At 43.2% G+C, this 24,554-nt stretch overlaps 1 protein-coding gene across 4 annotated transcripts in view; it reads right to left on the bottom strand.

Annotated features, from left to right (window-relative positions):
• Positions 1-6,035: 6,035 nt before the first annotated feature.
• Positions 6,036-24,554, bottom strand: part of LOC147610388 (vesicle-associated protein 1-1-like) — a 45,037-nt gene continuing 26,518 nt past the window's right edge. For 2 of the 4 annotated variants that reach the window (XM_086785910.1, XM_086785911.1), the window contains exons 8-9: positions 6,787-6,864; positions 6,036-6,521 (exon numbers count right to left, since the gene is read on the bottom strand). In XM_086785910.1, the coding sequence (XP_086642036.1) occupies positions 6,384-6,521; positions 6,787-6,864 (216 nt within the window). In that variant the 3' untranslated portion in view covers positions 6,036-6,383. The remainder of the gene's footprint in view (positions 6,522-6,786; positions 6,865-24,554) is intronic. The other 2 variants (XM_086785913.1, XM_086785914.1) reach the window with 1 other exon arrangement.

Below are 24,554 nucleotides of genomic sequence, written 5' to 3'. Positions count from 1 at the left end.
TTCCTTCATGATAATGTCTATGAGACCAATGTGAGTGCTCATATACAAGAAAGTTTTACAATTAATTGGAACTAAAAACAACTTAGAAGCAAAAGTGTGTGTCATTGTTTTTAGTATACTTTTTAATAAATTGTTTAGACTTACTTATATATATTTACTATTCTTACCACCTCATTTACGTGGCAAGTAATTAACTTTTTATGTTGCTTGGTAAATTTTAGTAGAACTTTTCTTGATTTTATGGATATGGACCCACACATCATAAAATACTATCCTTCATCATATCAAACGTGACATTACATAAATTTATGGAGCTTGGTGCTTCACAACTCTATTTGTTATATATTGGCCCATTTATTAAAGCACATTTGGTTTAGTGAAATTATCCCTATCAAGACCCAATTTTTTTGATATTTTGTGCATTAAGAATGTCCTCAATGCTATTTTGTATTGCCACTCTTTACAAACCTTAGCATTGTATACGGTCATGTATAAGGGTGGAGGTCCTTAAGTCTATGCCCAACTGTCTGTGCCCGATCAACTTGCCCTCGGCCCACTAGTACGTGTGTCATCTCACTAGCTCTTCTTGAGAGTCGTAGGCTTATGACAAGCAACATTGTTTACAAGGAGATCTCATATTCTTCCAAGCGATAAATTTAGGTATCTAATTTTTTGTGTTTGCCTTTTTTATGTCTTTGTGCCTATTCTATTAAGCATGCTACCTTTGCCACATGGAAAAGGTAGCAAAAGGAGGTTGCATAGAGGGCCTCTATATGAGCCCACATGGTATTTGTCATTTATTTCGTGTAGTGTATTTTGGAAAAAAATTGTTTTAGGGAGAAGGATGTATGACATTGTATTCACCTTAGATATATTGAAATCAAGGAGTGAAGGTTTTTTCTATTAATTCACTCTTTACGAAGCCACCTCTTTGGTGGGCACCCCTTCCTTCTCAACATGTTGCAGACAATAGGTTTTATGCTAGACGACCACCATAGGAATGGGCACATAAATTATAACAAATCATTATAGATGTTATCATATAAACATTAACATGTTTCTTTATCAAACTTCTTAATTTCTAATGTGTTTTAGGATTCTACCTAGGTGGACTTTTTCATGTTCACAATTATAGATGAGGGCTTCAAAAGATATTCTTGATGAGGAGTTGGGGTTATATTTAAATAGGAAAGAATGCATTTTGACATTGTCCATGGCATAGAGACATGTGTCACCTGTTTGGAAGGTTAGTCTATATTATAGGGCTGGGTCTTATTTATTCATGTTTAGGAGCTACTCATTTCAATAGGAGTTCTTTGTAACACCTCTAGGCATAGCTTTATGTAGGTCTTCATCTTTTTCTAGTAAGGTTAACTCTTTTTGTGTGTAGGTCTACGAAAGAAAAAGAAGACATCCGCATTGCATGCTCAATATAGTGGAAGTACATCGCCATTCTACCATGTTTGGTATCATGCATTTCCCATGGCTATGGGAAGCACAAGCTTCGTTTTTTCCAATGGCTCTACTAGATCGAGATCTATTGATTCTCACTTCTTTGACTATTTTGTTTTTTTGGATATTGGACTTTTTGATTGCTACAAAGTAAGGACGTTCTTTGTACGTTTCTTTAGATATCGTTTCTTATTCAATGATATTATTATTCTACGTGCATGTCTTTGTTCTCTCTCTCTCTCTCTCTCTCTCTCTCTCTCTCTCTCTATATATATATATATATATATATATATATATATATATATATATATATATATATATATATACATACACATATATATATATATATATATACATACACATATATATATATATATATACACATATATATATATATACACACATATATATATATATACATATATATATATACACATATATATATGCACGTGTATGTGTGGTTCATGTACGTGTGTATGTTTTCTATGTGCATGTGCATGTGCACGTGGAATAGACACAAACATGCATATAGAGGCTACAAGTATGCATTACATGAACAAACATATGTGTGCGTATAAACTTGTAGTTGGTACGATGACATGCATGTCCATTCTATGTGTGTCTCAAAGAGTAGGCCAAAACTCATCAAAGGTAGGTCTAAGATTACTTTACTGCAAGCACTTTTCATTGCTTAGCAACATTCAACCCATTTTAGGCAAGTTTGGGTGACTGGTCCCAACAATATGATGAAGTGAAGGTAGTTAGTGGTCATTGCTTTGACATCACATAATGGCTTGTTTGTGATTACTACTCGCTAAGTTTAGTGGAGAGCCATGTGAGGATGTTGAAAGGCATATGAAAGAGAATGTGTACACGAGAGCACCATTTAGGGGATGGATTTAAGGTCCCAAACAACTGACATAATATATTAACAAATATAATTGATTGAATGATAGAGCCTTTAAGAGGAATTTTGAATAACTAATAATTGTTAAGTTTTGTATATTCTTAATATATCTGTGATTCCACCCATCCAAACAGTTTTTCCAAATCGGAGTTTACACTTGAAAGCATGGACAAATGAAGATTGGCATGGTAGCCCTTTCTTAGTTGAAGATAACCATGAACTAATTGAACATGATTAATTTTGAGATTAGCTAAAGTTAACTCCAAAGATACCTTACACTTTGATGGAAAAATGAAACTAAAATTAGGACAAGTGTTAGGAGTCTTGAAAATACCATATTCACAAATTTAAGGAAGAAAAAAGAACTATATATGCTACTTGCGATGAAAATTTCGTGCTTTTGTTGCAAATCAAATTTAGCTTGATCTCAAAAGGATGAACTCGTGCATCTTCTATCAACAATCTAAGTTTGCTAGCTTAAGTTATAATTGATTTTGGGAGGTAAAATTGTCATTGGTTTCTTTGGAGCTAGGTTCTTGTTTGAAGCTTATATGTAAATAAAACGGTGGATGGTATTGAATTTGGATTTTTTATTTGGAGAATTTGAAAGAATATGTATTGACGATTAATTTGCAAGGAATGAAGATTAGATCCCTTTGACAAAGAGAGGCATAATCTTGGATTATTGATTTTATTGATTGTTTATCAAGAGTTTGATAAAAACCTTTTTGTGAGCCGTCTTCTAGGAAAACTTTTGGTTCATCAAAAATTAAAAATTTACAGAATTTCGTGTTAAAAAATAGACCCAAGAAGTGGCTACCCAAACATGTGCATATTATTTTGAGAGATTAAAATGCAAACTTTTGACCAAAGCATTTTCCTAAGTTCTAGGTATATTTAATGTATGTTTTCTTGGGAGTTTTAAGAATATTTAATGGGCTGAACTTCAATGCAAATTGGTGTAAAACGAAGGTTTTGGTCCTCAAACAAGACGTGGGTTTGAATATTACAAGTGCATAAACTCTTAGTATCTTAAAAAAGGGTTATTTCTATCATATTCCTCCTAAGTCAAGCTATGTTTTAGGTAAAAAGATGGATTAAGTTGGATATCTTGGGGCACATAAAGAGGGTATAATGGGTGAAGAGAACCATTTGAATATGACATGTATATGTGAGAGCATATCTTTACATAGTCAAACAAGAGAGATTATAAAGACAGACATACTTGTCCATCTTGAATACCTATAGAAATACATGGTACTAAGGATATATCTTCCTTTTCTATAGCCATGTTTCTTTAATGTATGCTCATTTTAAGAGAAATTTGAAGACCTATAGATATTCTTTAAGAATAGGTCATCTACAAAAGCATAACAAGGATGATACATTTAGTTCATAAAAGGTTAGAAAGACATTAAAATTATGTTTATATCAAGAGTGGTTATCTTATCTTGTGTATATAAATGCTTCAAAATGGGTTGTTACATACACTTGTAAGGTTTGAGGAGAAGTTTATACTTGTGTGTTTAAAAAGTGTTAATCATCTTAAAATCTAATAAGTAAGAGGCCCTTTGAATCATTACTAATGCATGTTTATGTTCATGATGAGGGAAACATGGATGGAATCAACGAAGGAAGAAAAAGTGGAACTGAATCCTGATGGAAGATACTCAATCCGGATGAAGATATCCTAAAGTTTATTGTGAAGAGAACAAGAGTGCAGTCAAGATCATCTTGATGGGACAAATGAAGGCTTGAGGTTTGACTAGATCAACATAGTAAGGTTTTAGTAATCAGTTTTGCAATTACTTTATAAAGGATTTCATCCGTTTAAAATTTTAGTTTTACCTTGAAACTCTACGGAGCCCACTACTACAGTGGATAGCCCAGCACGTCTCTACGGAGCACGTGCCACTTCCGTGGACGTGTGTTTGTAGACACGGAGCTCGAGGGTGATGGAGCGGTTCTGAGCTCGTGCAGGTGTCTTCCCTCTTTGTTTAAAACCATCGTAATGGATGCAAGGTGAGGTGATTGGCAACACAATTGTGCCAAATGAAGCACGATGTGGGTGAGCCATTAAAAGATTGTGGTTACAAATTTACAAGGGCACCAAACAAATTCGTGAAAGGCGGGATTAGCTTGCCAAATATATCCTACTTGATCATTTTATGAACTTGATGATGCCATTGAAGTGAAACGCCTTTGAAGATGTTGAACCCAAATGGTTTTGAAGAGTCTATGGAGTGAGATACTAAATATGAGAGGTTCAATCAATTGAACCAAGAGGTTTTGGCTATTATACTTGCATCGATGCAAAAAGGATTAGGGAGTCAACCAACTCCAACGTATATGTGACTGTGAGAACATCATTGGGTGATTTGGAAGGATCTATGGAGCACATGGTGACTCCCGTGCTAGTTGGTCATGGAGCAATATATCTAGGCACATACTCAATGGATATGAGTGATGAATCAAATATGAATATGCAAGCAAAGGCTACAATAATCAATGAGATTGAAGTGCATGACAAATGTGTACACAGAATTGGTAAAATATGATGGTGTTGACATGAGATGCACCACACTTGGATTCAATAAATAAAGTGGCAAATGTGCATATGGAATTGGTCAAATGTGATTGTCTTGACATTAAGGCGAGTTCGATGGTTAGAAGAGCCCAAAGTGCACGATGGAAAAGAATTAGAATTGAAAGATTCAAAAGAAGACAAGAGGTTCTACAACCTAGGATAGCATGCAATGAGGATAAAAGATCTTGAAAGCTCAAGCTTCATAGTAACTGGCATAACCTTATTTGTAATTGTCTCCGAGATATAATGCTTTTCACCTTCATGTTCACTTTTGTGTGTACATTCATGTAAGAACTGGTGCTTTTCAACATCAGATATGAAGACACCTTTGAAGCGTTTGGAGATTGTCCCGTGACTTTGGAAAAAGGTTTCCTCTACAAAAGACTTCCACCGTGCATGCCAAAGAGGTCCAAAAGAAATTCCAAGATCATAAGCAATCACTCATCTCATGAGAGGATAAGTGAACCCCTTAAAGAAGTATGACCTATATCAATGCATGTGAGAGATGCGTCATTCAAGTAGAAATCTAGAATTATCATTCGATGCCCTTGATGTAATGGAGCAGTAATCGAACCAAAGCAGTAGAATTAATTCGAAGGAGAATCATTGAATGAGAAGTACATATATATCACAAAGATCATAACCTTACTAGCGCCAAAGAGTGCTTTGCAACTACCTATTAAACACAAAGCCTGGATGAATGCTTCTTTTCCACAAACTTCATGTGTTGGATGAATACCGCCATGCATTTTTTCTAGTAATTATTAAGACACAAACAAACAATTTCTGCTTTTCTATTAATTAACGTAAAATTGCAAATGTGCCACCTGTTGAGCACCTGAAATGAAAACATCTCGTACGGTCTACCCCTATGGTGGTGCATGTGCCTTTCATCTATCCATGCCTCCCCCAAAATTCACAAGAGCATCAAGACCTCCCATACTCATAAAATCCCTATAAATAATCATCACATCAAACTTGCAATGCTTGAAGCAGAAGGGGCTGATTGATTTGGTGAATTAGCTAACCACATACAGGTCTCTCTTGCCTTTGCACACACACAAGTACCTCAAATTATTAATCAACGTATGAGTAGAAAACTCCACTTTTGTAAATTTCCCTTCCAAAAGAAAAGACTACATCAGTCTTCCATTAACTGTCAAACCCAACAAAATTCTAAACTAAACTAAACAACCAAATACAAACATAAAACAGTATCCAGCCTCAAAATGCCTCAAGCTTCAAATACTAGCAGCTTGAACCAAGCTGCTGCAGGATACCACTTGAGATCAATTACGCACACTGCTTGCTCAATCAGAATTTTACAGCCGGTGGCCCAAACAGGGGAGGATATGTTTGGTCTTTCCATCTCAAAATAGTGAAGGAAAGCTACAAAGCTGTCCAACAGAAGCACTAGCAACACACTGACAGCCCCACCTAGGGCCGCAAGAAGTATCCAACTAAAATCCCTAGCAATCCAACAACCAGAACAAACAAGAATGAGAAGCCCAGTGCTTGTTTCGCCTGCATATTCATGCTGCCTTTCCCTCCAGTTTTTGCTGCAATAGCTGTCTGCTATGCCAGAACATGAAACGTGTTAAAACTGCGTAAGACAAACATGACCTTTTCACTTTTGCAACATTGTTCAAACATCGTAAGGTTCCAAAGATCATATGTTTGGAACATACTTAAGCTCTAATGGAACTCAATTGCTCTCCTCAAACTTTAAATTAGATCTAATAGAGCCTATTTTATTTAACTGCACCCTAATGGAAAGGTACAACGTAATCTCCTCTATACAAAACAGTCTACACCACTTCCAAATTTCACTAAATTTTACCAGCTCTTCTTGAAGCTGTTGACTCCTCTGCAGAGCAGCCTTCTTTTCCTCAGTCAACCTTGCAACTTGTGATCGTGCCTGCAAAGCTCATACAACATGTCAATGACAAGGTTGAGGAGAGTTACGAACACAATGCCAAGTACCTTGCAAGGAGAAAAAGACAAATGGAGAGGCTCTTTGAGACCTAGTAAACAAGTATATGCCCATACAAATAACAAGTACATGCCATACCTATATAAGAAAAGAAAGCTAGTAAAGCTTGAGTTTAAAAGGTGTGGGTTGAAGTTTGAACTGGTCTCCACCACTAATAGAACACCTACTTGATGAAGGCAGGTACGGCAATAACATTAAACTTGGCCTTTTTTTATAGGAAAGTTTGTATGTAGTCACGCTCGTCAAGGATTTGAGGAGTTTGCAAGTAGTCATTGTCAAGAACTCAAAACTGCCTGTACCCTACTTTGATGGATTTCATGTCACCAATGAGATGGCTGCTACAGAGAGAGAGGGATAGAGAGATGGTTGTACTGCAAGTAAACACGAGAGATTGCATGACTCAACTATATGATAGATGTTTAAGTGATGGTTACATTATATAGGGCACGAGGCCATCTACTTCATTGACGCACACTTATCCACACAATCTAAGGGTGGGTTCACACACACAGCATACACACTCATAGGGAGTGTTCACACTTTTTTTTTTAGTAATGATATATTACTAGTGGGAAACCTCAGTGCGAGGTGAAAACCCATGAAGAAATATGCACTGAACAATGAGTCCTAAAAGGACCCATACTAGAGTTCCTCAGAAACAGTCAAAGAAAAGAGAGAGTCTGCAAATCAACATCTTGGCTCGCATAAAAACAATGCAGTGTCTGTCGCAAGGAGAGCCTGAAGAAGGAGAATATAGGCAGTGTTCACACACATACACACACATTGGGGGGGCACACACACACACACACAACTCCGTATCCCAACAAATCCCCCTTTAGAGCAAAGGTGGAGATGCTTGAGAAACCTTCAATCCTCATGGTGATTTGGACTCTAGACTATACCACGTACTCAAAGGAGACACAATGGCACCAACACCTCAACTCTCATATCAGGCATGTATAAGACCTTGGCCATCAAACGACAGCTAACATTAACTTGCCAAGACAAACCCCCTTGTTCTAAACAAGGGTATGGGGGACTTCCCGGACAGAGAATCCTTGACTCACACACATAGGCTTTTAGAAAGTCCAATCATAATCTTCATCATTAAGAGAAAGATCTTCCATAGCTGTAAATGCTTGCTCTTTGGCAGTGGACATCTTAGCTTCAAAGACATCTTCTACGACTTTTTATACAAGGTTCGCATGTGTCTTCTCCTGCTCTTTGGCAATCTTTTTGCTCAAGAAGATGGACTCGTCCGCACAAGAAGAACATAATTCTCGAAAGCAGAACTTGCTAAAGCTTTAGCAAGTGACGAGAATGAATTCAAGAGTATAACAGGGTCTGCCCTTCAAGACAAAACTTGCCTCATGACAAGTAGAAGGGAGAGTAGAAGATAAAAAATACCCATATGAACATCTTTCATCTCTTGTCAACACTTGAGTTGAACAGAATTCTCATGACGAGAACAAACTCGTAGTATCACAAAATCTCCCTTCATGAAATGATGTAAATGATGATGAAGCGCCTCCATTGAAAAAGGCCACAGATTAGATTATTGTAGTTGACAATACCATGCATGGCATAATTAATGAGGATGTTGATAATGAGGCATAGTCACAGGGAACGGAAGGGACGGACAGTTGAAAAGGAGGGACGCCGGGTCGGGACGGTTCAGCAACGAGGACGGCAAGGGACGGTCGGACGTCCCCCTGGAGGCGTCCCTCACAAGGGACGGCAGTAGGAACAGGGACGGCTGCCTTTTGCGCGCAGTCAGACTGGTTTTTTTTTGGTCGTTTCTAGCCGTTTGGTGAGGCCTTGAGGCTTGGCCTTTAGGCTTGAGCCTTGGGGGCTTGAGGCTTGGCCCTTGCCTCTCTCTCTCTCGAGTCTTGCCCTTGCCTCTCTCTCTTGCCTATCTAATATCTATATAAGAACAAGGCTACAAGGCTACAAGCACACACACACCCCTTCAAGTTTTCAAAGTTCAAGCAACTCTCTCTCTCAACTTTTAAGCCTCAAGCCTCAAGCTACAATCTATGAGTGTATCTACTCTCTCTAGTCTCTCTCCCTCAAGCTTCTTCTAACTTAGTAACTTCCAACTTCCAAGCCTCTCACACAAGGCTCTACTCTCTACTATCTAGACTCTCTCTCTCTCTCTCTCTCTCTCTCTCTCTCATTTTGTTGGGATGACAAAGGATACTCCATACAGGTACACCGATTTGTCTCATAGGCCGAGTTCGGTCTTTTGGAAGACGTTAATAAAATCTTTCTTTCTTTCTTTCTCTCATTGCTCAAGGCTCAAGCCATCTTCAACCATAACATCCTCCTCAACGTCAATGCCTTCACTCTTTGATTGGCGTATTTTGTTAATATGACTCAAACGCTTACCATTTTAGTGTAAATTTGTGCTCATTTTGATGTTCTTCCAAATATAATAAGTGTGGAGTAGAAAACTTTTTTTTTAAAAAGTATTTTTTGAGTGCCGTTCCCTCCCCCATCCCCGTTCCCTACTCCCGTCCCGTCCCCGTCCCCCATTACCGTCCCCCGTCCCTTGTGACTATGTAATGAGGCCATAAGCATGTGAACATCCTTTGTAGAAGGCCCTTTACACACACATTTAAATAGCTAAGGTTTCATGCCTTTATTTAGAGAACAAGAAAAAGAACAATATACTACACACTGAATGCTGGAGAAATGTCGCATGGAGAGGTGATGCTGTAATAGGTTCTCCACCATGTTGTCGCCAAATCCACACATTGTTGAAGACAGACGAGCTGAATGCCGCTGGTTCAGGAATCACTGCTAAAATTATATGCTAAGCTTCTTAAAAGCTCATATCTAACAAAATTTGCCTGTGCTACGCTTCTCTGCAACACAACCTGCTTGTGTGCAATGGCGATGGCAATGGCAGCAGTAGACGGGCGATGGCAAAGTAGTTAGGCTAGGCAAGGTGACCAAGCACCTTTGATTGCAATGCTGCACTTCCTCTCTGCTTAGCACTCTCGACGTGCTCCAAGCTCTTATACGCGTCCTGCCTGTCACACCTGTGAACACTGCCCTTCAACAATAACTTGCTGCTTGACATTGCTCTAAGCTGAATAGAGCTCGCTATCTCCCGATTGCTCTCTTTGCTTGCAGCTCTTCGACGCGCTGAAAGGCTCCTCATCCACGCGATTAAAGCTTTTAAAAAGCTTCATTCTCCATGCTCTCCGAGGCTCGGCAACAGGCTCTGATACCAATGTTACCCGAGGAGTTTTGTAAAATTTTCCGCTTTTATGCTCTCATGGACAGATTTGGAGCCATGTACATTAAGCCACTGCATGTCATATAGGGCTTACATGGTCATGGGAATCGCATTCCATCTCATGGGTTGAATATCCATGGTTTCGAGGACGAAATCAATGGGAAGGGATACTCTTGATTTGTATATACTTATATGAGCCAAAGGCCATGGGACATTAATAATGAACATGGACATAGGGCCCAAGGCCAAGGCCACAAGGGTGGACACAATAATGCAGTGTGTAATGAGGACTCAAGTATATAAGCCAACTATGATCAATCATTTTACTAATCAAGATTATACATCTTCTTGCTTCTTACAAGCTTCCCTAGTGTTTTTCTCTCATATGAGATTCCACATGCATGTACTCCATGTTAATGAGTGCAGATTTTTTTGTTGTTGGTCTTGTTGCTAGCTTATATTCAAAGGGCTAATATGAAATGTTAAAGAAAACAAGCTTAAGTAATGTAGAGCATAGAAACAAACCCTTTGATAGCAATTGTAAAATAGAAAAGCATGCTTTAGGTTTTTTTAAGGAAAGCTACTTGTTTTTTAAACCATGTATATAAATGCCATTGGAAGCGTAAGCAATGTCTTCTACACATCCAAAGACTGCATCATATGCTCTCAAAACAACTCCCAAATAGCTCCCCATATCCGTATGTAAGTTCCCTAAAAGATTTCTTGCATGAGAACTAAAATCTTCCAATTATGGGGCCTCCAAACCTATCATAACAGTAATTTCCAACTTCCATTTGGCATCAATATCACTCATGATATTCACCCAAACCATATACAAAGAAGACAGAGCCACAGGATACAACTTGAGATTGTACAATGACTTCCAATTCACAAAGCTATGCATGCTATAGCACTATCCACCAATATATGTGCCACTCTTTCTATTTACCGAAGCTTTAAGTCTCAAGGTATTTATCCCTTTGCAACCGGCATATCCATCATAAGAGAGTGAACACAAGATAGCATTATGCTTCAATGAATCCGTGACAAACACAGTAGTGAGTAATCCATCTTCATAATCCGCATCTTGAATACCACCATCATCCTCAAGTCCTTTAGCATCTTGTTTCGTGAGAATCATGCTCAAAGATAACTTCTTTACCTTGCATGCTTATAATGATCCTTGTTCCATTTCTCCCCACATTTGAAACATAAGCCTTTGCTCTTGAGCTCATTAGTACAATCCTCCTTGATCACATTGCTCTTAGTCAAACCACTTGACCGCTTTTCATCACCATTTGGACCCCTAGAAGAAGTATTCCCAAATCTGAAATTTAGTTTTGCATCTCTTCCATAGACCGTAGACCATACGGTATCTCGGAATAGTAGGTCCCATTATTGAGCCATATTGGGCCTTCACATGTGAAGTAGAAGTAGAATCACTCTTTTGAGAATCTGTGTATTGCCAATTATGAGCATATTTATCCTCATAAATCTCGGCCAACATCATGATTCATAGCTTCCTTAAGAGAAAGAGGTCTTTGCACATTCACATCGGCACCAATGCTAGGCTTCAAGCCCTTGATGTACTTGATCATTTGGTACTTTTCACTCACTCCGAAATAACGGTGTGGGTACTCCTTAAGACTAGTTCCCCGTTGTTCCGAGTCATTCAAAGCACCAATGACCATATTGTTGTGCAATTCCCATATAAAAGTCCCCCTAATATCTTCTTTAAAAGCTATCCAAACAGTATCCTCATAATCATGAGAAGAAATGTGTCTCCATAAGTGTGAGCATATCCTTCAAGGTGAAGGGTGGCAAATAGACTTTAGCCCTTTCACTCCTTGGATCGAGTTGAAAATAAATGTCCGTTTTGTTGACCCATTATTCAACTCCTCATTGGAATTGCTCTCACCTTTGAACTTGATAAGAACTACTTTGTCTTTGATCCCTTTGAATTCATCCCTCTCTTCATTAGTGTTATCCGAATCATCCTGTAGAAGATCTTCTATCATTTCAAGTGCCATCCATGCATGTGAAATCATAAGTCTCATGTAACGTGCAAAAGCTTACAGACAAGATTTTACTTTGATATGGAATATTCAACACCTTGGTTCTTTTACGTTTGCACAATGTAGTGGAGAGAGAGAGAGAGAGAGAGAGAGAGAGAGAAGAAGAAGAAGAAGACCAACAACAACAACAACAAAGACAAGTGCACCCGATTGGGTCCCAAATACCCTCTAAAGGGCCCCCACAAAGGATTGGTGTATTTGCATTATTGAATGATGAAAAACGAGTGACTTTCTGTAGGTCTTCCTTGGCTGTAAAACTGCAGTCTATAATGGACCTCATTCTTGACCTTCAAGTTCACCTTGCTTGGGTTCTCCTTTTGGCTGTCCCGGCCCTTGGCTCACTTCAACACTTTGTGAATTATGAGATGATTTACCCATTGACTGTCAGAATACGCAGCGGAGATGATGACCAGATCTGGGAACACAAGAGCAAAAAACGCATGTAGAAAAACAGCACAAGAGAGAGAGAGAAGTAGGCGTGTAACTCTGCTTTGATAGACACAAGAAGATCCCGAATGTGATACAAGTGTGGTATGGGGGGTGGGGGCCTATTTATATGCCCCCACATCACCAGTCGGCCTACTGTAGGCAGCCGACTGGCCTTGAGAACTCCACTACCAGCACACATCTCCAGTCGGCCAGAACATTGGCAGTCGGCCATCTCCCAGATGCAGTCGTGGACCAGTTCAGCAGTCGGCCAACACATGGGCTGCCTCCCAAGCCACAAAAAAATGGGAAAAAATAGGGGAAAAATGCGAGGAGTGAGGAAAAATGATAAAACACCTGATAAGGGCGGGCACACCCACAACAAAGGCCCTGGTGTATAAATCTAGACAGGAGATGACTTCTAACACCCCCTCTCAGCTCCTGGCTATGAAACCAACCACTGGGAGCTGGGATGCCGCCTGAGCAAACCCTGAGAGAGCGACTTCGTGAAGAGGTCCACCGTACTGTCCTCCGTCGAACAGAACTCTAGCAAGATGTCATCAGCAACGATCTGTTCACGAACAAAGTGCCTCTGGATGACCATGGGTTCCTCCAGTGGAAGCCCAAACCTGCAATGTAACCTATGCATCGTCACCACCTCACAAGCAGCATCACAAACAGCCCGGTACTCTGCCTCTGTGCTCGACAAGGCAAAAGATGACTGCTGCTTACGGCTCCATAAAACTGCTCCTGGGCCTGAAGTAGATCTCCTCGTGTCGGGATCTCCTCCCCAAACCGAGTCACTCCAACCGTGGAGTCGGACTCCATCCAACAATCCCCCTCCTGTGTACAAGAGTCCATGATCCTTCGCATGCTGCAGAAACCACAGGAAACGCAATCCTGCCTCCCAAAGAGACATCTGCAACCATGAGCTCAACTGCCTCAACAGGAAGCTCCCGTCCAATCTGGTGTCCATCAACCAGATCAATGAACCATACAGCTTCTGAGTCACAGAGACATCACACGCTCACAAGGATCAACACCTGTTACGGTGCACAAACAAGTCCTGGAAACCTGTCAACCACCCCCTCTGAATCCGGAACCACAAAGCCTGGAGAAACCACCTCCTTCTGCAAGTAGTAAGCACCTGTCACCTACCTGGCTTTCCGAAAGGTCCCCGTGGAAAGAATATCCTCATCTACTGGAGGTTCTATGTTCCGAACACTACAAGACATCAGAGCATAAGTGACCTGTTCAGCTTCCTCTGACTGACGAACACAAAAACTACCAACATCAGTACTGGAAGGTTCCTGCCAACTGCTACCATCTACTGGTAAGCTATCCACCATCTAGTCCCGGAAAGCCTGTACCTGCAGGGTATCCACACTTGAGTGGCCATTACCAGACTGCCACTCATCACAAACTTGAGGACCTAGGAGAGAGAGTGCTGAAAGCCTGTAAACTTCATTCTCCACTCCGCCTTCCCAAACCACTTGGCCTGTTGCTTTGTCCCGGAGAGCAACAAAATGCTCATCAAACTCCACCCGTACGCCAGTCTTGCAAACCTGATGCACTGACAACAGATGAAAACCAAATGCAGGAACATACAACACCTAGGAGGAACGCTTCCCCCCTCTGCCATCGGGAACTATCTCCATCCTGCCCTCACTATGAACTGGAATAGTGGACATATCCCCAGTAAGAATATGACCAGAAAGCCCCGGGAACGTGGGGAGTGTCGGGATCTTCACATGTCTATCGGCCATCTCAAACAGATCTGCCATTGCGGGGATGTGAGAGCTCTATGGTCTTGGAGCCTGGATCTAGTACAGACGTGCACCTGCTTTACGCAGCCGAGACCGGCAGCAATCTCGAGGCCTGCGAGGGTAGCTTCGTGGCGGTATGGGACGTCGCAAGGAGGAGATTGGTCGGTACGTCAACCTAGTTAGCTTAGCTCGTGGCTCGGTGGGGACAGCCAAGACTGTGGGCTTGCCCACGGCTGTCATGGTTGGGTGGTGAGTCAGGCCTGCACCTCCCTTGTTGTTTGTGTGCAGGTTTCGAGTCTCGTACCAGGAGCATTCCCCAAGGATCTCCTCGTGGAACGCTCCTGGTACGAGACTCGAAACCTGCAAACAAACAAACAAACAACAAGGGGGGTGCAGGCCTGACTCACCACCCAACCATGACACTCGTGGGCAAGCCCACAGTCTTGGCTGTCCCCATCGAGCCACGAGCTGAGCTAACTAGGTTGACGTACCGACCAATCTCCTCCTCGCGACGTCCCATACCGCCATGAAGCTACCCTCGCGGGCCTCAAATCTTCTCGTGAAACCCTCCTGGTACGAGACTCGAAACCTGCAAACAAACAAACAAACAACAAGGGGAGTGCAGGCTTGACTCACCACCCAACCATGACAGCCGTGGGCAAGCCCACAGTCTTGGCTGTCCCCACCGAGCCACGAGCTGAGCTAACTAGGTTGACGTACCGACCAATCTCCTCCTCGCGACGTCCCATACCGACACGAAGCTACCCTCGCAGGCCTCGAGATTGCTGCCGGTCTCGGCTGCGTAAAGCAGGTGCACGTCTGCACTAGATCCAAGCTCCAAGACCATAGAACTCTCACAAATCTCGCGAGACTCTATATGACTGATGACTAACCTTGGCCACCCTTTTATAGGCTCTTGGCAGGTCATCGGGCGTCCACACTTGGGCGCCCGCCCATCCATACTTGGGTGCCCGCCCGTTAGTCTATCCCTAACTCAACTCGCCACCAAGCTTCCCCAAACCTCGAAGCTAGTCTTGTGTGCGTGTAGCACACGGTAGATACACACTGTGCACATGACACTCTCTACTTTCTCTCTTTTGTTTACTCATAAATTTGTTGTTTTCTTTAAGATAAGCTAAGTACCCGTGCCACAGCCCTTACAAAGTCCTGCTACATGAGCAAAAAAGATAAAAAGGTAAGCATGCAGGAAAAATGACGATTTCCTATAAAAAGGAGATAAATGAGTCATGCATGAGTTTTTTTAGCTATCCACACCCACTCTTGCCGCATGGGTGGTCACCCCTCACTTATGGGGTGCCCAATCCACACACAATTGTCACGGTACAAAAATACGATATCGTACGGAAATTTTTGGTACGATATGAAATTTTGGAATACCGTACGATAAAATACAACGTTTTTTTTTAACACTTACAAACTATGGAGCTTCAAGCTTGAATGTGAGGGGAAAACATATCACCCTAGATGCATTATCCGTATATATGCAAGGACGGTCCCTTAGTCATAAACACTACTCTAGGAGACCTTTGGCATCGCATTACCCATGCAAGCTCTTTTTTGGAGACAATTGGGAGATCCAACTAGGAGAGACACATCTCCATGTTCTGGTTCCTCTACACTGTAGACTCCTCCCTTCCCAACCTTCCCTCCCTAGGGACTCCTCTGCAGATCAAAATGGCCCTGTCCAAATCTTCTCCCTCGTACATAACTTGAGGATCTAACTGTCTAGCCTACCTATACCAGAAATCTCCAAGTGATGTAGCAAGATTCTCTCCGTACACTACCAGTCTACCTTGCCACATTTTTTGGGTCTCTCAACAACCCCATATGGAATGCTGAGTGGACACGAAAGTTGGGAAGTATTGTGAGCATTTGGGATCTTTCGTCTTTAATTGTTGAGCACGATTTCTATTTTTGTTGAGCATTTGGAATCAATTTCTCAGAAGGGGGAGAAGGGGGGGGGAGGGGAGGGAGAGAGGATAATCGTACCGTATGATACCAACGATATCGTACAGTACCGTACCGTATGGTACGAATTGGTTCATATTGGTACGAGAAACAACCAGGGGGAGAGGGGAGGGAGGGAGGATAATCGTACCGTACGATACCAACTATATTGTACAGTACCGTACCGTATGGTACGAATTGGTTCATATTGGTACGAGAAACAACCATGCCCACCAAGTTGGATCCCCGACACTTCACTCAATTTTAATGAGTGTGAACCTGCATGGGCAGCTTTATGGGCCTATGATTCAGCCATATGGGTTGATGGACAGCTATGTGGGCTATGGGATAAGCTACGTTAGCCGGTATCCACATGGAGTATACATATTCTTTGAATTTTCATGGGGATTTTCGATGACAGCCCATGTGTATGAATTACTCATGGTTCTATGTGGATAAATTTGAAGCATGTGCTCCCTCAAAGCTTGTACATGATATTTTTTGTCCGTGGGTAATAAAATACTCCCGGGAGGAGGGGGAGTCGGCCCATTCTAGTCTCTCTGTGGTGTCAGATGTGCACTTCTCTCTTTTACAGTCTTGTGGAATTAAGTGGCATATGTTTAAGGTTATGACCAATTTAAGTGTTTAATTGCATTAATGGTCAAGTGTTTTGTGAAAGCCCTTTTGTCTCAACACAGTATTACATTGGTATCACATCTTTGGCTCTTTCACACTTGTGTAAAGACGATCCTATCGGGGTATAAAAACTGGCTATAAATGTTGTTAAACATTGTGAGCCTATCCACTTATGGAAGCAGACATGCATCATGAGCAGCATGAGCAGAAGAATGTGAGACTTATGGTTATATGAGTTCATGTAATCTATTTTGGAAGCCCAGACTTCGCTTTTGTGCCTGGACCTGTTTATTGGTATTTGAATTATTCTATCAAAGCCCATAGCAATCTCTTCCGAACTCGTGATCTACTTGACAAACAAGAGATAAGTACTTCTCCATTGTTGTTTGTTTCGTGTTTAGCGAATATGCATTTCGGATAAGTGCTTATCCTTGTATGGAAGATGTGGATGGATGTGTGGATAATATGGATTGATGTGGATGGATGTATGTGTATACAAGGAGAAGGGTGAATTGTTTGCCTCAAGTTATTTCAAAAAAACATTTGTTGAAAAGCTTGGTATCTATGGTATGCATGATTATCATATGGATTTATGGCTCCCTTCACTTGGATGTATTAAATTCATGGAGCGCATGCCAACTTATGGATCGAGGATTTTTCTCTGGATTTCTATTGGCAGCCGAAATGCTTGTAAAACTATTGGTGGTCAAAATGCCTCTTAACTTTTTGCAGTAAAAATGTTTATGGAGCACGAGGATATATATACATGAGAATGATTCTTATCTTATGTTACACACTTGAGCTCACCTCTTCCCCAAAGGAGTAGTGAGAGTACCGATATGGAGTGCAAGTGTTAGCGGACACAACGCCTGGTTGGCAGGGGACTTATGTCTATGCCAAGGGTCATGTGGATTGATACCTTGTTGGCAGAGGACTTATGTCTATGCCAAGGGTCATATGGACTAACACCTTGTTGATAGGGAAACTTGTGTCTAGACTCTACACCAAGTGTCGGTAGACTAGAATCTGGTATGCAAGGAACTTGATGTCTACGCTCAAATCCAATGGTCTACATGCACAGTAAATCAGTCTTCTATTTCTTGGCTTGGTGTTCGCATGTGTAAGCATGGAAGACAATGGAGTACGCATGCGATTGACATGACACTAGGGATTGTGGAATGAGTAACTACTCCTCAGAGTTGGTGAATTTGACTTGGAATATGAACAAAGAAATATGATTTGGATACTTGTATTATGGTGTTACTGTCAGAATGCACAACGGAAATGAAGACAACTGCTGTAGAGAATACACAGATGCAAGAGAGAGAGAAGCTAGTGTAACTCTACTATATACACCAATAAAATCCCGGAATGTACAATGAATAGTGTGGGGGAGCAAGTGGCCATTTTATATGGCCCCAGGCTGCTGGTCGGCCAGCACAAAACAGGCCGATAGCACGACCTGTCCCAGCCAAGTCGGCCAGTTGATCTGTAGTCGACCAGGGCAGCACATCAGGGCGGGTCAGCAGTGTCCAGTCGGGCAGCATCTGATACAGCCGACGGGCACAAAACAGCCTCCCACACCAAGCAAAAAATGGGAAAAATACATGAAGTGAGGAAAAAATGGGGACACATCAAAACAAGGCGGACACACCCACAATAGAGGCCCTAACATAGTGTACAGACAGGAAATGACTGCTAACACCCCCTCTCAGCTCCTGGATGTGGAACCAACCCCAGTGAGCTGGAGTGCTGCCGGAGCATAGCCTGAGGTAGAGCCTTCGTGGAGAGGTCCGCCACATTGTCCTCCGTCGAACAATAAAGAAGCAAGATGTCACCAGCCAAGATCTTCTTGCGAACAAAGTGATATTGTATCTCTATGTGCTTGGTCCGGGCATGGAAGACCAGGTTTCGAGCAATAGCGCTACAGCTCTGGTTATTGCACTGGATGACTGTGGGCTCCTTCTGTGGAAACCCAATCTCGCCAAGCAACCTCCGCAGCCACACAACCTCACAAGCAGCACCACAAGCAGCCCGGTATTCTGCCTCTATAGACGATAAGACAATAGTTGGCTACCTCTTGATGCTCCATGAAACCGCTCCTGAGCCGAGGGAAAAACTGTAGCCTGATGTGGATCTCCTCGTGTCTGGATCTCCTCCCCAATCTGAGTCACTCCAACCTTGGAGTTGAACTCGTTCCTTCGTGTCACCTCCAGCGGTGTAGAAGAGTCCAAGATCCTTCGTACCCTGCAGATACTGCAAGATCCGCAATCCTGCGTCCCAATGAGACTTCAACGACGTCTGCATGAATGAGCTCAACAACCCCATAGGAAAGCTCAAGTCCAATCTGGTGTGTTCAGCAACCAGATCAATGAACCAACCAGCTTCCGGTACAGAGAGGCATCAACTGGCTCACAAGGATCATTCATTGTAAGCTTCGTGTTCAGGTTCATCGGCGACGTGATAGGCTTGCAGTTCTCCATCCCAAAGGCCTCAAGCAACTCATGAACATACCATTCCTGAGAGACAAAGAACCCCCTCTAGGTCTACCAGATCTCCAATCCCAAGAAGAAGTGGTGTAAGCCTCAATCGGTCATCTCAAACTCCTTTGACAAGGCAGCCTTCACTGCAATGTGCTCCATATGATCGCCAATGAGAACGAGGTCATCCACATAAAGGATGATCAACATGACCATGCCGCATTAACATATGATATACGGGCCACCGCAAAGAAGCAAGGGCAAGAACGGTCCGAATCGTGGTCATCCTCGCTGTCGGGGCAAAGGTATCCTCATAGTCGATGCCAGGCCGCTGAGCATAACGCTTAGCCACAAGTCTGACTTTGTGTTTGTCCACCGACCCATCTGATGTATACTTGGTCTTAAAGACCCACTTGACACCAATGACGTACCGTTTCGACGGCCTCGATACCACCTCCTGAGTGTTATTCTTCTCAATGGCATCCAGTTCCACCTGCATGCCAGTATCCTGTGCAAGGGCTGAAAGAGTGCACAGAGCGGAAGCAGAGTGGCACTAGAATGTGCTGAACAGTGAGTGCAAGAGAGAGAGAGAGATGAAGCAAACTATGCTGAATATACTGAACCAAAACAGTCCCAAGCAAGAGACAGTGTGTCTCATAAGTGAGGGAGCAAATATGTACAAGACTGAATGAGAAATGAGAGGCCAGCACCCACTATTTATAGTGGGGAAGCGCTGGCCGACTGGAGCTCATAAACAGGCCGACTGGAGCTGTTGGACATGGCCGACTGGAAAAATGCCAGAATGGCTGGGAAAAATCCCACAAAAAAAGTAAAAAGGGATGGCCAGCCCACAAGCAAGGGCCATACAAAAGGGGACCAAATGGGCACCATAGAAGAGCACAAACTGGGGATGAAAGTGCTAACACCCTCTCTCAGCACCAGATGCTGAACAAACTCCGAGAATCCGAAGATGAGCCAAGGAAGCCTAAGAACCGGCTTGGTGAACAAATCTGCAGCATTCTCCGCGGAAGGACAATACTCCAAACGCAAATCTCTAGCAAGAACCCGTTCACGAACATAGTTATACTAAATCTCAATGTGTTTCGTACGAGCATGAAACACAGGGTTCTTGGCGATGGCGATGCAACTCTGATTGTCACACCAAAGAAGAGTAGGAGGAGGACAGCCGAGCTCCTCCAATAATCTCCGCAACCCCAGAGTGCCACGCAAGTACCGAAGAACTCTGAGAGCACACCGCCAATGCTGCAGACGAGGTTTGGATGAGAAGGAACTCAATAAACTGACTGCGAAGCATATGTCCAATCGGGAGTAGGTCAACCATACCAAACAACCGACGAGAACTCGATACTGTCCCTGATCAGTTCCTAGAGAAGCATCAAGTGAAGAAAGCTTCTCACCAATATCCAAAGGAGAAGATACTCGTTTGCACCCAGTCATCTGAAATCTGTCGAGAATCTCCCGAGTGTACTTCTGCTGAGAGAAGAAAATGCCCTTAGAGGTCTACCAAATCTCAAAGCCAAGAAAATAATGCAAGAGGCCCAGATCCGTCATCTCAAACTATGTCTATAACAGAATGGATCTGCACAGAAGGCGCAGGCCGAGATTCTAAAAGAACTCATCAATCCGTTGGTACCAAGCCCGCGGAGCCTGCTTTAGACCATATAAAGCCTTCTTCAGCCGGTACACATGATCCTGTTTATCCGGAACAACAAATCCTGGCAGCTGATCAATATAAACCTCCTGTGTAAGCTCTCCATTCAAGAAAGCCGACTTGACGTCCATCTGGAAAATGGGCCATCTATGATGTCCTGCAAGTGCAAGAACGGTGCGAATGGTAGTCATCGGGCCGTCGGAGCGAAGGTCTCATCGAAGTCGACACCAAGGCGCTGAGCATAACCCTTGGCAACCAACCTCGCCTTGTGCTTGTCCAAGCTGCCATCAGCTCGAAACTTTGATTTGAAAATCCAACGCACACCAATCACCTTACGCTGCAGAGACCGAGGCACCAAAATCCAAGTGCCATTCCGTTCGATAGCATCCAGCTCTGTCTGCATAGCATGACACAAAGACTCTCGTGAAAGAGCCTCGTCTACAAAAGTGGGATCAAAAGGACCATTAATGATTGTAGACATAAGAGCATAATTAACAAACATGTTGCCCTCATGAATTTGTTTCCCTGTAACTCTAGAAGAACGCCGAAGAGAACCAGGCGAAGGAGCAAAAGGAAGCTCACGTAACCCAGAGTCACGAACTGTCTGATAATACCAACCAGGTACAGATCTGCTCAAACTCGCCAGAGGAGGAGCAGGGTCATCATCATCTGATTGAGAATCCTCAGCTGAAGGTGTAACAGTAACAGCGGGAGCAGGAGGAGGAGGAGGAGGAGGAGGAGGAGGAAGCTCACCACCTCCCTCTGAAGATGTAGGAGTCTCGTTGAACACCACATCACGGCTCACAACAACTTTACCGGCTTGAGGATCATAAAGACGATATGCCTTGGACACACTGCTGTATCCGAGAAAGGTCATGCGCTGAGACTTCGAGTCCAACTTGGAGCGGTGCTCCTTAGGCACATAAACATACGCCGTACATCCAAATATCCGGAAATGAACAACGGAGGGCTTCTCACCATGGAAAGCCTCATATGGAGTTTTGTCGGGAAGAGCAGTAGTAGGAGACCTATTTTGAATATAGCCAGCAGTGGAAGCCGCCTCAACCCAGAAACGTCGAGGTAATGAAGAATGCTCAAGCATAGCACAGGCCATCTCCATAATGGTCCTGTTCTTCCTCTCGGCAACTCCATTCTATGATGGAGTATATGCTGTAGTAAGCTGTCTCCGAATGCCATGTGTCTTGCAATATTGTTGAAACTCCTGGGATGTGAACTCACCCCCTCCATCGGTCCTGACCGAGTGACCGGTCTCTTTTTCCACCTCGGCTTTCCAATCACAGAAGCGATGAAAAGTCTCATCCTTGGTCCTCAAAAAGAAAACCCAAGTATATCTGGTAAAATCATCCACCATCACGAGCATGTACAACGCCTTACTCAAAGACGCGGTACTCATAGGACCACATAAGTCTGCATGAATGAGAGCAAGTGATGTCGAAGATCTGTGTGTCGCCTCCTTCGGAAAGGCAGCTCGGTGTTGCTTCCCCTGTAAACAAGAGGAACAAGCAGAAGACGGAGCCTTGATGGTCGGTAATCCATCAACCAACCCATCCTTCGAAGCTCGCTGCAGAAGCTGATAGCTCAAATGGCCAAACCGAGCATGCCAAAGAGCAGAAGAAGCACCAGAAGAAAGCAGAGCGGTCAATTTATAGAGGCCACTATCTTGGACTCCCTGAGCCAAGATGCTACCAGTCGCCTCTTTGTCTCGCATGATACGAGACATCAAAGCATAGTTTACCTGTAAAACCCTCTCTTGAATGGCTTTTATCACGAACTCTGTGCGATCTTCGAGGTCCATTCGGAGGGAAGCTCCGTGACACCTAACTCCCAAAGGGTGTCCACCAACCACCTGGGTACTCGAACAGAACGCGGAGCCTCCTACTGCTACGGGGGCTCATCTCCAACTGCAGGCTCAACCTCAATTGACCGAGCTGTCCTGCTGGAACAATGAACTGGGAATCATCATCAACATCTTCTGGGTCTCCCAAGAACTGGCAACTCATCATGTAAACCGGCCTTCAGAGAGCAAAGGGCGGTGGAACAAAAACATTTGCACATAAAACACTTCAACACCATTGAGGACCTAGAAAAGGAAAACAAACAGGGGGAGCTAGAGTGCTCCTGCAAAAAGTACATGGACACCGATTGGCCCCAAATCGCAGTGGCGCCCCTTGCGGTATTTCTTTAATTGATTTAAAGAGCTTTGATTACAATATAAGGCTGGTAATTCAGCCGTCCCAGTAGAACTCCTGAAGCCTGCAAAGAACCTGCATCTGGCTTCTTGTCCACACGGCATCCACAAACAAATCCAGCCATTGTTCATATCGAAAGACTCTTCACATTGAGTCTGCATACAGAAGCTTTCTCCCATGATCAAGGCTGCCACATCCATCCATAGCCTCTCACACTATGAACAGCATCACACCCTGACCATCCAGTGCTTCTGCATCACAACAGACTCCCAAACTGTCTCTCATAAGAGAACTCGCATCACAGCACAGCATACCATACAGTTGACACACCTGTACAAACCCTCTCTACCATCCAAGGGTACTATCCATCTCTGTCATGGATTCCCTGTCCCTTGTCTAATCAGTAGCAAGGCTGTACCAAACATGTGTCCACTCCTGTACCTTCTGCTTGCATGTGACCTATCTCCTGGAGAAACCCAAAAACATGTTTCCTCGCCAACAACGGCATACATCTAGTTACCTGTTCCCTCATGAAACATCTGGCAACATAGAGATTCTCGTAGCTGTAGTTCCCACTGTTCCTTTCTAGCAGGAAGAAAACAATCTGCTCCATGTGCACGCAGCCATGCGAGCTTGCATCACTCCCATGCCAAGAAACATAACCACATGACCTGTACTTGCAGCCAAAAACCCAAGCACATAGCTGAATTTGCGACCAAACAAAAACAGCCCATAAACTGTCCCAAAACAGTCCCGAATCAAAGCATAGAAAGGCTGAAAGTTCCATCAGTTGAACGCCATCGACATGATGTCTATGTTCATGGAGAAACAGCCCTTGTTCACCTTTATGTCCAGAGAAACCAGCCTCTGTCTACTTTTCTGCAAAAGCACGGCGTCCTCCAAAAAGCACACGCCTGCAACCACCTATCCGAACAGGTCGACACCAGCAAACACCCGTACCAAATCGTGTGTAGCTGTCTCCTGTATCAGCTGTCGTACAGCAGCCGCCTGTACCAGCTGTACCTGTCCGTACACATATGCATGCAGTCGTACACCTGCCTGCGCCGCCTGAAAGTGCAACTGCAGCCACCTGACCTGCCTGCGCCGCCTGTACCTGTAGCAGCCTGATATGCGCAGC

This window comes from Cibotium barometz, chromosome 49, assembly GCF_041138505.1.
Source record: "Cibotium barometz isolate CiBa-2024 chromosome 49, ASM4113850v1, whole genome shotgun sequence".
Taxonomy (NCBI): domain Eukaryota; kingdom Viridiplantae; phylum Streptophyta; class Polypodiopsida; order Cyatheales; family Cibotiaceae; genus Cibotium; species Cibotium barometz.
The sequence above is the reverse complement of the archived record's forward strand: the minus strand, read 5'-3'. Positions and strand labels throughout refer to the sequence as shown.